The 14,580-nt window shown below is 49.4% G+C and overlaps 1 protein-coding gene across 1 annotated transcript in view; it reads right to left on the minus strand.

The window, feature by feature from the left end:
- The window catches only part of RIN3 (Ras and Rab interactor 3), a 131,882-nt gene that overhangs the window by 59,488 nt on the left and 57,814 nt on the right, over positions 1-14,580 (minus strand). The window contains exon 3 of the mRNA XM_019632925.1: positions 14,006-14,123. Coding sequence (XP_019488470.1) covers positions 14,006-14,123 — 118 coding nt within the window. The remainder of the gene's footprint in view (positions 1-14,005; positions 14,124-14,580) is intronic.

The following is a 14,580-nucleotide window of genomic DNA, read 5'->3' on the forward strand; positions in this document are numbered from 1 at the left end:
CATTCTTTTTTTTTCATACTAAGTGTTCAAAATCGGGTGTGTATATGACACTGACAGCACATCTCAATTCAGACTCGCCACATCTCAGGTGTTCAACAGCCGCGTGTGGCTTGTGGCTGCCACCCCGGATGGCAGAGCCCTAAGCCGTGTTCTCAACCAGGAACAAATTTGCCCCCCAGGGCACATCTGACAGTGTGTAGAGACATTTTAGGTTGTCACATCTGGGTGGGGGTGGTGAAACTACTGACATCTAGTGGGCAGAGGCCAGGGAGGCTGCTAAATACCCTACAGTGCACAGGGCAACAAAGAATGATCCAGTTCCAAATGTCAAGAGTGCCAGGTTTCAGAAATCCTGCAGGGCTCAGCTGGGAGATTCTTCTGCTCGTCATGGTACTGACTAGGTCACTTGGCTGTAGTCAGCTGAGGACTGCACTGGTCCAGAGGGCCCAGAAGCCTTCACCCATGCCCGGTGCCTTGGCAGGAACGGCTGGAAGGCTAGTCTCCACTGGGCCCTCTGGGGCTTCTCCAGGTGGTCTCAGAGTCACTGGACTTCTTATAGGCCTCCCAGAGTCCAAGCAGAAGCTGCCAGTTCTCTTTAAAAGGTACACACGGGGGTGACTGGTTCGCTCAGTTGGTTAGAGCATGGTGCTGATAATACCAAGGTTGCCAGTTCGATCCTCGCATGGGCCACTGTGAGCTGCACCCTCCTTAAAGAGTCAACTATGCCACTGTAGCATGAAAGCAATGTGTAACCAATGACCATGGCTGTCCCCAATAAAATAATAATAATAAAAAAAGGCACACATGGCCCTGGCATCGTGTCACTTCTGCCTTATTCTATTGGCCAAAACGATCCCAGGACAGCCCAAATTCAAGGGGAGGGACCACAGTCTTGACTTCCTGATGGGTGGGAAGAATGTCAAAGAAAGCACAGCCATCTTTATTCTGTCACATGACAGTGCTTATATTCCAGGGCTGATATACAGAGCAAGTGAGTTAATTCATATAAAGTGCTCAACAAATGATGGCGATTAGTAACCTACTTCCTTAGGTTCTCACTGCACCCAGCTAAGACCTGGGCACCGCAAGTTCTCAATAAATATTTTGAGTCTTAACTCAAAAGAGGAAGAGGTACATGGAGAACATTCTAGGTTGGGCTGCATAGAGGGAGCTTCTTGTGCCAACCCCTGAGCCACACTCTGCAACCTAGGGATCCACCTGGAACCCTGAGACAGTGCTGTGCATCCGAGTTCTGAGGGAGACCAGGGGAGACAGCAGAACCAACACAGATCCAACACACAGTTTACATGTGCCAAGACCCCCATGGCCCCTCTCCACGGGTCCCCCAAACCCTTATGTTACAGATGAGGAAACTGAGCTCGAAAAGTCTCAGGCACTTGTCCCAGTTCAGCCAGGTATAGTGAGACACAGCCTTCAAATCCAGGTCTGCCGTCTGTTGGCTCTTTCTGCTACAGCCACTGCCACTGACTTTTCTCAAAGAAAATCCTGGAAAATGCTGAACCGCACCCTCTCAATGACTGGCAGGGCTTTGGTCCTCGGGACCCTGAAGCCAGTAAGAAGGAGCCTCTTAGGCTTCCACGAGAAGGTGCCACAGGATTGCAAACCTCATCCCATGATCACCTTACGGTCTCACACAATCCATCAGATTTCTCTGGGAATCTATGCTACACACCTGTCGCACCACTCCCCAATTCTAATTTATTTCCTGTTACTGCAAAAATATAGCCCCCTCCCCTTTTTTTTCTAAAGATAGATTTTCATGTAAAAATTCTAACAATTAATTACATATAAATATATATGTCATAGCTACATACATACAGATCATGCTTCAGCTTGCCAAGTGCTCACATATACATCGCCTCCCAGTGGTTCTACAAGGTGGGCATACTGTCCCCACTTTATAGATGAGGAGACAGCAGTGGTGTGCTGGCGCATGCTAACAACGGGCTCTCCAGGGAAAGAAAGCCCTGACTGTACAGCGCTTGCCAATTTCCATAATGTAAATACTCCCACAGTGCTGACTGGGAGAGACGTGGGTACAATAAACTCGCTCACAGGCTGGCACGAGCCGGCTCCAGCACGCCACCAAGACTGCAGTTCAGAGACAAGTCCACTGCCAGACGGCCATGAACAGGCAGAACCATTGAGTCCTGGGACGCAGGGGGCCCCACGGACTCAATGGACCCCTCCTCACCATGGCTGTCCTTGTTGATGCCATGTAGTCCCTTTGTGCCCAGCTCTGGTTGCTTGCAATGAACACAAAGCACTTGGGTATCATCTTAGCTTAGGCCTCAGACTCTGAGGCTAATTCCAAAGTTCTTATGTGTACTCGATGACTGTCTGCCCTACCTCCCTCTCTGGCGTCCCCCACCTCCCGACTTGGAGAGCTACATCTGTGTGGGGACCACGGGAGACCAGCCGAGAAACCACTTGGCCCAGGGCAAGAAGTTTTGAAAGGGGAGTCGGCAACCTGGGTTCAATCCAGTTCCATCCTTGGGCACAATTTCCTCAGCTGCAAAACGGGGGTCCTAGCACCTGCGTCCGAGGGCAGTGGCGAGGAGAAGAGGAATGGCTCTCTGTGAAAACCCACCCGCTGGCTCACAGCGAGTCCCATTAACTGGGGGCCGAAGGTGAGATGAGATTTCATGGGTAGGGCCTAGTTATTGGGGAACTGGGTCTCCCCTGGCGGCTGCCCAGGGCAGCCTTGGACTGGGAACAATGACTACGTTAAAGGAACATCCCAGCAAGGGAAGTTTCGCTGGGACAAGTTCCCTAAAAGTTTCCACCGTGAACACCCAGGCCGAGGCAGCTGTACGCACAACGGAGCACAGGTAACAGGATCAGGGCTGCCGATCAAAACAGCACAGACGAGTCATTGATTCTCGACAGATGGGGGGAGATGGGCACACAGAGCCACAAAGACACCAGGCCATTTCTACAGGACTTTCCAGAATGTCTCACCTCTGACTTCTCCCTTAAGTAGTAGTTTAAGCAGAAAGGAGAAGTTGGAACAGGCATAATAATGTGACTGCCCAGGAAGCCAGCGGGACTGCCTGGACACGGAGTAACCTGTATTTTCCTTGGCTATGGTGTGGCTTTATAACCCAGATGCATACTTGGGATGTCCGGGGCCAGGCAAACGAGGGATAGGCCTATTCCCCGTGGGGGCCTTTATCCTCCCAAGGCATTTTTGTGTCCGTTTCTTGCCAGGTGAGGTCAGAGGCCCCTTCTCCCAAGAGGCCCAGAGACATTGAGTGACTTGCTTACGGTCACAGAGCAAGTCACTGGGGGAGCCAGACTGGAATCCAATCCTCTGGTACTCACCCTCGGCTTTGCACACGCTCACACCGGCCCTAATGCTGCTGCTGCTCTCTTCCAAGTGGGGAAGTTGCTTGGAAACTCCCAGAGCAAAATAAATCTGGGAGGTGCTCTAGAGGCGCTCAGAGGTAACAATCAGCTTCCCCATTGGGGAAAAACCCCCAAAGCTGAGTCCTCTAGAAACATCTCCTTACAAGTCCTGAATGGGGGGTAACCCTCCCAGAGTAAGCCGAGCCTCCACACAGGGACGTGTGGGAGCGGCAAAGCACCTGCAAGAGCACTTGGCCTTGTTTCTTTCACTTTTGCTCCACTCCACTCAGCGACCCAAGTGAGCCTTCTAAAATAGCATCTGGTCTTCTCAGGACCCAGGGCTCAATAAATGCTTGCTACATTCATGCCTGAATCATACAAGCAAGTGGCAGTATGCGACTCCCCTGCATTTCTGCCAGGTTTTAGGTATGTTCGCATGTGTTCTCTTCTTATCTGTTCCTCATAGCAATTTCCTTAGAGGCCTCATTAGCCCCATTTGTGGTGGATGAGAGTGAGGCCCAGGGGTCAAACGACTTGCTTTAATTTAGTTCACAGAGCCATTTAAGCAGCAGAACCAAATACAGATCCAGGTTTTCTCAGATGCAGGCCCAGGGGGAAGGTGGGCAGTCAGGGAAGGGGGAGAGGCCATGATATTTTTATGAGCAGCTACTGTATATAGTTTCAGTTAATCATTATGATTATGAGCCCATTTCACAGTTGAGAAAACCAAGGCCTAGTGACGTCGAGGACTGAGCACCATCACCAAGACCTCACAGCTGGTGAACAGAAAGGGGTGAGATTTGGACTGGGCTCCTTGTGTTCCAAAGCCCAACCCCTCAGTCCTTCCAGACCAGGCTGTCTCGCTGCTCACGTGCGAGGTGTTATTAGCCAGCTGACCAGTGCTACAGTGTTCGCTGAACACTTGCTACCTGCCCTGCCCTCTGCTAGGCTATGGGGACCACAGATGTGACATCAGACTCACACTCTACTCTTGGAAGCTTCCAGCCAGATCGGAAAGGAGATGTGAAAATATGAAACAGACAACAAAGGATGCGACCTGATAGGCTGAGAAGTGGGGAGACACCCAAGCACAGGCACAGAGGAGGAATGAATGTGGTGGGTGCAAAGGTGGGGAGAGAAAGGGAGTAAGGCAGTTCCAGACGGAGGTGTAGGGGTTATTCTTCTTCTGGGGGAGGGGTCCTCCACACTGCAGCAACCTGGGGGAAACTGTCCCAACAGGCAAGAGATGCGTCGCGGTACTTCACTGTCCACCGAAGAAGCCTGTCAGGAAGTTGGGGGGCCTGGGTGGGCAGTGGGCACAGGGAGGAGTCGGGAGGAGCCTTAAATAGACCAGGTGCCCCCACCTCTGCTATTTCAGCACAGCCAGGAAAAACTAACTCCCACTCTTTTCTGACTGATGCCTAACATTCCACCAGTGTAACATGAGTACTGTAGCTTCCATTCCTATTGCAACACACACCCTCATGGTTCCGAGCACCACTGTATGGTGGTGCCAGTCTTTTACACGTGAGTATAATTGTTTATCGGCTAGGGAATTTCCAGAGAGCAGGTTTTCCTGGAGGCCAGCAGAGGGAGGCAGAAACATCTCAAAAGGAAGGTGGGAGTCCCACATGCAAACGATGGGCTAGGATAAGCCACACCCAGTGCTCTCCTGGGACATCGGGATGCCCAGGCGTCACTGGGGCCTGGACCCTGACCGCTGACAGACACCTCTGTAGTCACCTCCAAAAGAGGGGTGGCTGTGTGAGGCCCCTGGATCCCCGAAACAGCTGAGTTGGACTATTTTCCCTTAGACGTATTTTCTGAAGTTGCAAAGCCCCTGAAGGTGGCAGCTACTGTAGGCACAGGCTGAGGCCACCCACTCAGCCTGGTGCTGGCATGACACCCGCCACCTCCACAAACCCGTTTCCCTCCTCTTCCCCTTTCTCGTGCCTCTGTGTTCTGGATCTTTCTCCCATCTCTGTCAAAACCTCCTCCTGTGTCCCACTTCCTCAGGGCAAAACGCGCTCCTGGCAGTTGCTGTGTTCTCGCTTCCAGACAGGCAACGCCATGCTCCGCCTTCTCCCAGGCCCTCACCCACGGACAGGGCTTCCCACGCCATGGGCAGTGGCCGCTCCAGGGCCCTGCCCCACTTCTTGGCCTCATGGCTCCCTAGTCCCAGTTCCTGGGCAGCCATCAAGGCTTTACTTTTGGCAGGTCTCTCAAACTCTCCCCCCTCTTCCTCTGTCCTGTTCTGGCACAGTCAGCTGCCCCACCCGTCACCGACACAGCCGAGCTCTCTTCTAAAGCACCAATGTATCGGGGCACTTCCTGCTCACAATCTCTTCATGCCTTCTCATGACCTACATACTGAATCCCTAACATCCTGGGCTTGTTGTCAGGGCCCTTGGTGATCTGGCCAAATCCCACCTTCCCAGCCTCATCTTTGATTCTACTTCCAATCACCTCAACCCCAGCACGGCGTTGACCCACCCTTGCCTGATTTTCTTTCCCGCTTCTGAGCCCAAGGCAAGCTATGGTTTCAGCTAAACAGGTCTTGTCCCCATTTTCTCTTTCTCACAATGACTTCCCATCCTCCAAGGCCCAGGGTTGATCTCCAAGTCAAAAGTAATCAGTTTTAATGCCCCAAGTGCACACTTACATCCTTGCACTTACAACAGTTTGGCTTGCAGTTTTGGACAAGTATGTATGTCTGTCTCCCCCACTGATCCAATGTCAGGCGCCATGTCTTACAGAGCCCATCACACGTGTCTTCTTTGAATGAATCCATTCAGCACCTATAGGCAGACCTTGGAGATATTACCGGTTTGGTTCCAGGTCACCGCAATAAAGTGACTATTGCAATAGAGCGAGTCACACTAATGGTTTGGTTTCTCAGTGCCTATAAAAGTTATGTTTGCACTATTGTGTAGTCTGTTGAGTATGCAATAGTATTATATCTCTAAAAGTAATGTATATACTTTAATTAAAAAATACTTTATTAAAAAATACTTTATTGCTGAAATATGCTAACCGTCATCTGAGCCTGTTGGAATTATGTCGCCAATAGACTTGCTCAACGCAAGGCTGCCACAAACCTCCAATTTGTAAAAAAATGCATTATCTGCGAAGTTCAATAAAGTGAAGCACAATAAAACAAGGCATCCCTATATTTAATTGGTTGCGAGGACTTTAAAATGTTTAATAACATGGGGAAAACTCATACTAAATATTTAAGTGAACAAAGTAAGGCTAAAAGCTATATGGACTACTATGATTTAAAATCAATGAAAAAACAGGAAGAAATTCACCAAAGTTTGATCATAATAAAGTTCTTAGGGTTAAATCATCCAATGTATATCGATAGTCGATGCATTTTTTCCCCCTAGGCCAATTCCAATGTTGGAGGCTGAAAATGGAATTGCTGAAAATGGAAACAAACTGTGGTAAGTTTTTATCCAAAACCTCCAGGGGTAATACCCAAGTGAGATAAGAAATCAGCTTCTAATAGGAGTTCTCAGGAGCAAGGCATTGCAGGAAATGATGGTTTTGAGGTGTAAGTTGCATGTTACTCAAACCCCATAGCTAATTATAACTGCTGGTATTTATTAAGTACTTACTACACTCAGGTACTGTGATAGCTTTTCCATTTCATCCAGGAGACAACACTACAATGTTAGAGAGTTACCTAATTCTGACATCAGTTTCAGTGTGTTTTTTTCCCCACACCAAAAGCAATTCTCTGACACCAGCTCAGGGGGTTCTACAATTCAACTCAATTTTGACATTATCAATAGAGAGATGGTGTCAGACCTTGCAGGTTAAGGGCTCAATCCTACAAGACTACCCCCCTAACCCCTGCCCCTTCAGAAGCCAATTGTAAGTCCAGGTTGGCTCTTGTGCTCGTGACCAAGCCATTGCAACCGGGAGGTTCCAACAACCTCCTTCTTGGGTTCAGTTAATTTGCTAGAGGGGCTCACAGAATTAGGGAAACTTCTTACTTACTGGGTCACCAGTTTATTATAAAGTGATATAACTCAGAAACTGCCAGATGGAAGAGATGCAGAGGGCAAGGTACAGGGGAGGAGCACAGAGCTTCCATGCCTGATCTCTGAGTGCCATTCTCCCGGCATCTCCACATGTTCACCAACCTGGAAGTCCTCCAAGCCACGTCCTTTTGGGTTTTTATGGAGGCTTCATTACACAGGCGATTGACTAAGTCACTGGCCATTGGCAATTGGTTCAACCTCCAGGCCTTCTCCCCTCCCAGTCAGTGGGGGTGAGACTGAAAGTTCCAGCCCTCTATTCACATGGTTGGTGCCGTGCCCTGGGCAACCGGTCCCCATCCTTAGGTGCCATTAACATAAACTCAGGTGTGGTTGAAAGGGGCTTGTTACGAATATCAAGACACCTTTATCGCTTTTATCTCTTAAGAAATTCCAACGGTTTGGGGAACTCTGTGCCAGGAACAGAACAAAAACCAAATATGTATTCCTTATTACAAATCATAATATCACAGTTACGATGCTGTTGAGTGCTTCCCACATGCCAGGCAATACTGTCTCATGTCTCTACATGTATTCACCCATCAATCTGCCAACAGCTGTGTGCAGATGAGGAAACCGAAGCACAGAGAAGTTAAGTAACTTGTGTTATGTCACAAGGCAACAGAGACAGAATAAAGACCGAGAATATCCGCCTTTCCAAAGCTCACGCTCTCAGAAGAGGTTCGTATTGCCAAGAGTGCCAAACTCACCATGATGACACACTGCCCCCTGATACAATATCAAGAGCTTGCCTTCTCCATACCAACCCTGACTTTAATAATAATTGTTCCTTACCTTTCTCTGGACTGAACACATTTTAGTCCATATACAGCGTAAATCTCACTCTAGGATGATGGGTCAGTTGGTGAAAGGGTCAAATCTAAGAGCACTGAGGCAAATCTCCCGGATGGACCTCAGAGGCACTCAGGGTGACACTCTGACCCACCTATACACACAGATCTCTACTCCTAGGAGGACTCATCGAGAATTCCCCCTTCCTTGGTTTGAAAGGTCCCCCCAGTCCAGTGGTGATCACCATCAGCACCAATCAGCAAATGTGCTCACGAGGTGGGCTCCACTCCCAAGTACAAGGCTATCTATCAGCTTTAACGACTGGGCCTAAAACCGCAGGCCTGACAGGGGAAGAAGTGCTCAGGGCAAGAGACATCCCATCTGAGCTCGACAGACCAGCCTTTCTAAAGCCAGGGGTCAGCCTCGGTAGCAGGGACTAGGCCGGGGGTGAGGCGGGGCTGCCCGGGAAACTAGGGGCAAATGGCTCAGGCTGAGGGCCCAGCAGTCACTTCCTGTTGGGGCCAGACCACACCGTCCGCCACTGTCTCCGGGTTCCTGTTCTAGAGACGGGACCAACCGAGTTTCTTTTTTGTAGCAGCCAGCAAAAAACACGCCATCATGCAAACACGTCATGGTCACCATCTTCAGGGGTGCAGGTTAATGAAAAAGTAGCTAATGTGCCCTGGCCACGTGGTTAATGTCAGCCATAAAGGGGTGGGGCTACAGCCCAGAAGCTGGCTTTGCCTCCATCCATCCTGTGTCCCGCTCCTTTGTCCCTTGTATCCCGTACTTCAATGTCTCTTCTGCTGGTTCTCTGCCCCTCTACCCGCTCCCACATGCCTGGCCTCTGAGGGTCCCTGAAGAGGCGAAGTGGTGACCCAGACACTGCAAAGCCTTCTTATCACCTTAGTGCAGCACGGAGGACTGAGGATACGGCAGATGGCAATACTTGTTGAAAATAGTTGCCACTTCTCCCTGCTGGTTATACGCTGGCAGGAGGGTAATACTGCCCATCCTACTGGTGTCTGCCTGGCCATCTGACCCGTTTTGGCCAATGAGACATGAAAGGATATGACACCTGCCACCTCTGCGTAAACCCTTTGTGAGCCATCATGGGATTCTGCTACGTCTCTCCTTCCCTCCCCGATAGGTGTTGCTCTTTCAGCCCGGATTGCAGAGGGAAGATGTTTTCATAAAGGGCCTCAGCTGACATGTAACATGAGTGAAAAATACTCTCACGTTACTTTATGCACAATGCTTTTCGTGCATACGTACTCCGTGTGCAAGCCACTGTAGTTTAGGGTTGTTTGTTGTTGCAGCATAACTAGCCTGAGCTGACTGGTTCAGGGTTTTGCAAAGAAACTCTGAACGAGGAAGCAGAGAACAACCCAAGCGCACAGATGCATAGAGGTGGTCCAGGTGAGTCTTTCTCATTGAATGCAAACACAGCGGGGCCACAGGGAGGCTGGCTGCCCGGTTTTGGGGTATCCCCTTGTCTCCTTCCTTGGCCTCAGCTCTGTATAGGGAACCCCAACCAAAGGCCCAGTTCCAGGCCCTGGGCCTTTCCCTTGCCCACTTCCTCCTCAGGCTGCCCCCCGCTGCAGCCACCACAGCCACAGGAAGACTCAGGAGGTTGGTGGCTCCCTCTTCCCATGAAGGACTACAAGGCAGGCCCCCGTGTGCTCGGCTGGGATTTACCCAGAGCCTTGGAACCAAGTGTGTGTAGGCTTATTCCACTCCTCCTTTTGGCTTCATTTTGCAGGAGGATTAATAACAACAACAAATAAACAAACACTATTCTAATATTCTATTGTGCTGTGGGTATTGTCCTAAGCATTTTATTATTATTTCTTAAAATTTAAATATCTAATTGGCTTTTTTGAGCAATTCATGAATCAGGCAGCAGCCCAACTAGCAAGTAAAGAGGTGCTCCCTGTCCTAAGCACTTTAGACACACTAACTCCTTCCAGCAGCCTATGAGGGAGGCACCATTATCATCCCCATGGTATAGGGGCCTGGTGCTCAAGGTCACACGGGTAGGAAAACGCAGCACTGGGGTTCCAGCATAGGCTGTGTGGCTTCTATAGTCTGTCCTCCATTACTACGCTAAGGAGGAAGGAACCAAACTGGAAGACAGAGCAAAAAGGCAGGTGCAGCAAATCAATGTGGCAAAGAACCACTTCACCTGCTGCTTTCTTGGTATTGTCTGGGTTCGCCCCGGGGGCAGACCTCAGGTCTGGCGAGCAGTGGGGTAATATAATAGAGGAAAATAAAATGCCTACAAACTTATAGATGGCATCCGTGTCGTTACAGGGAATGGACACGAGTTGTGATAAGAAGCGTTATATTACATGAAGGATTTCGGGTTTGGGTTTTGATGTTTTTCTTTTTTTCCAGCAAAGCTGAGCACTGTATTTTTAAAAGTTTAAAATGGAAAATGAGATTCTATTACATGGTTCTGGGAGAAAGACACAAGCAGGGGAAGGAAGCTGCCTCCACCCCCAAGTGCCCTGGTGTGTCCTTTGGGCTCCTAATCGGAAGTGAGACATGTAACCAGACACAGCGTCCTGGTTCCGTCGGGTAGGCTTGGTGCGTGCTTTCTGACCCAGTTCCACAAGGCCGGGAAGCTGGGGGTATAACTGGGTTGGAAAGGCCTAGAAGTGGTTCTCCTGGAGGCTGAGGTGGGGAGGTGGGAACGGAGCACAGGGGTGAAGGGGAAAAGCAGAACTTCCAGATGCTCTGCTGGTCCAGCCTGATTCTCTTTTCCTCTAAGAATCCTTCCTGATCAGCTTGCTCTGAACAACACTCCCTCCTTGTGCTTCCAGAGCACGGGCGGACATGTGAGGTGCTCAGCACGTCACTACTCCCCCCCCGTCAGCTATTTTTCTGATGTTGGTGTTCAAATTTAACAGCACAGTTGGCTCTTGGGTTTCTAAGGGTTGTAGGTCACTTGTGTCTGGGCAGGCAAGTTCCTGAAGCTTGGTTACTCTCAATAAGAGACAGGACTACATACGTCCACAATCAAATAGGCTGATGGTGGTCTCTCTCCCAGGGCCCCAAGAGTGCACTCAGGGTTTTTTTCCGGCTCTAGAGGCACCTGCTGAGAATGTCTGAGAAAGGGTCCAGGCTCCTGGAAAGCAGTAGGAGCCCCAGACAATTCACCTCTTCTCCAGTCAGTGGAGGGTGTTAAATATTTGGTCTGGCAAAACTATAGCACTCTTTTCACTTTCTTCCCTGCTGGGTGCTGCAGGACAGGGTTATTAAGGTTCGCTATGTAAATGAACACTCCCCCACACTCTATCCCCTTACAGACTCCCAGCAGTTTACCAAAATCCATGCCCTCTGCATCTGCCTGGACACATGCCTGGACCATGTTTCCCAGTCTCCATTGCAGTGGGGCGTGGTCATAGGACTGAGTATTAGCCAATGGAATATAAGCACCCACTTGTGACACACCCACTTGCAGGCCTTGGTAAGACCCACCCACAAGTTTCCTCCATGTTCTTTCCCCTTCTAGCCTGTTGGTGTGGAAGTCAATAATCGGCCACTGGAAGCTGCGAGCTGCAGGTGGCAGAGCCTCCATCAGCCCAGGGTGCCTGAATGAGCCTTCCCCACTGACCAGGGATCTTGCACATGAGCGGGAAACTAGTCTCTTCTGGGTTTAAGCCAGCAGGCTTTTTGTGGTTATTGCAGCAGCTGGCTAATCTTCCTGTTTCCATGTTCTCCATAGCCTGACTCTCCCTCTGACAGGCACGCTACATTGTTTATTTGTTTACTGCCTCTTCTGTTCACATGAATGTAAGCTCTGAGAGTCAGGGACTGTGTTTCGTTCCCTGCTGTGTCCCCAGCGGTAGAACAGCACCTGACACAGAATAGACACTTAATAACTATCTGTTAAATACACAAATGAGTGAATTATGTTTTATCCATTCTTCCTGAGTTCGGGTCTCTACAGAAAGGCTCCCTGGCAGCAAGAGCAGGAACCTACCTACCTCTGCTTTCACTTTCTCCTCCACCTCTTGAGCTAGAAAATCAGCTTTTAATTGAACCAATACTCTCATCCTTCGGGACCCTGCCTGTGTTTCCTCCTCTTTAACACCCTCCTGGAATCCTTCCCACAACAGACTATGAGGAATAAAATGAAGAAATAAAATCCAGTCACTAGAGTCAATCTGTTAAATTACTAAAACCAAGTAGGCTGAGGCATGAGGAAGCGATTCCATTCTTGTTCTAACGAGCCTGGGAATCTCAACGTCTGAACTTTCCAGTCCTGCATCAATGCCTGGATATACATCTGTACATACATCGGACCTCCAGATAACCCTGATTACCCCCTGAAGGACTCATGTCTCCAGACCACCTGACATCCATTCTCCTGACCATAGGACGTGATCAGGCTTCCTGGCACCCATTTTCCAGACCACCTGACATCCAGTACCCTGACTGCCAGACATCTGACTAATAACTGTCCCAGACCAATCCTAAGGCTCAGAATGCAGGGACTGATCATTCTCAAGAATGTGCTTTTTTTTTTATTTATTTATTTATAAGAACTCTTAGTTTTTCTTTCTCTGTCAGAACGCTCTGGGTGTTGCCTAGTTGTGTTTGCGGTTTGAAAGCCCTAAGACCCTTGAATAAGTCATCATCATTAATTTCTAGCAAAGCCTCCAGACTCTGAGTTCAGGCGACACCTGCATCCTCTGTGCCCCTGGGCCCAGCATCCCTTTGTAGTCACACCTGTCACACTGCATAGCAAGTGTTGATGTCTGTGTTTCTCACACCCACCAGGTCCCCCACCCTCCAATTAGACTGGGAGGCCCTTGAGGCCAGACTTTGTCTTATTCACGTTTGCATCTTTTTTTCCAGTGTCAGGCACAAGGGTTTCTTAAGAAACAAGCACTCCAAAATACTTAACAAATATTTAAAAAATATTTATGTAACGTTTAATTGTGTAAGTATAAATTATATAAGCATGTAATGTGCAATTATATAAATATACTTATATTACATACTTATAATACATAATACTTAATAAATATTTTATCTTCTTTAACTGTTATCACTGTGTGGCTAACCAAGCGTAAAAAGCTTCTCACATGCCCTGGATCAATTTATAAGGGGACCTGAGCTGGTAGTTGGACTATTCTTCAGATTCTTCGAACAGGCTCTTTGGATCTTAATACCTGGCATGGCCCATGAGAGGCGGGGGAAGCCCAAATCTTTCATTGTGTATCAGTACAAACTCACTCTTGACTGGGGGCCCCAAAACATTTCCCCCGTGAGGTGTGACCCTGCTCATGAGCCCTGTACGCACAGGAGTTCTGTCTTTCAAAGTGCCTGCCCATGTGACCCTCGCAAAGGCTCTGCGATACAGGCAGAAAGTGACTACTATGTCCATTTGACAGATGACAAAAAAAGGCTCAGAGAGGTTACGTGACTTGTCCAAGATCATGGTTGAGTGTGTGCTAAGTTGTCGTTAGGATCCAGGGGCCCAGACCTTCCCTCCCCTTTTCTTCCCTGTCACTAGGCTGAGCTAACAGGAGGACATGTCACAACAGCCATGAGAAAGCAAAGCCAACGAGCAGTGACATGGGCGAGCGGAAACTCACAGTGACTCTGTGTGATACACTGAGTTTAAAATGAGTTTGGCCAAACAGCTTCAGTGCACTGAAAGCTTTTCCCCTTCTTCTAATTTTAAACCCCTCCGGCCCGATGTGTGAGCGTCTGTGGTTAGGGGGTGTGGCATCTGCTGCTGCTGCTGTGTGGTCCGAGGCCAGAACGGAAAGATGATTACTTACTCGATTTTTCTTCTTTGATGGTGTATTCGAGCACCTCGGACAAGCTCTCCTTCAGGGAAGGGAAGTGGACACAGAGGACCAGGTGCTTCAAGCTGCTCTCCCGGCGGACCAGGAACGTCTGTGACAGAAGAAGCGGGGTGGCACCATGAATCAAGGATTAGGGTGGTGGTTAGAAGGACAGCAGTGAGATGGAAGTCACCTGGAACGTTCCAGAAACAAGGAGGCTGGGTGGGCAGTCAAGCATCCCTCAGGAGAACTGTGGATTCTGCCCCAAGAGCCATGCGTCACCTGGCCCATGTCCCCTGGCTCATTCGTCCACGGAGGGGGTTTGACTAAGTCAGCACTTCCCAAAGAATTCTGTGCTGGACAGAGTTTGGCAAGGGGCATTTACAGTGCGTCCCACCTCCGGTTGCTGGTGACGGGAGCAGGGGAATCGAGTCAGCTGACTCTATACGGGTGGTGTTCTAGGGTCCACACTTACAAAAGCTCTGATGTTCAGGAGTGAGGGTGAATTTCAACTCACACCCCACATTCACTCTGGGAGAGGCTGATGGAAACAGTCACGGGTATTAACC

The sequence above is a fragment of the Hipposideros armiger genome, unplaced genomic scaffold (assembly GCF_001890085.2).
Source record: "Hipposideros armiger isolate ML-2016 unplaced genomic scaffold, ASM189008v1 scaffold_1195, whole genome shotgun sequence".
Lineage (NCBI taxonomy): Eukaryota > Metazoa > Chordata > Mammalia > Chiroptera > Hipposideridae > Hipposideros > Hipposideros armiger.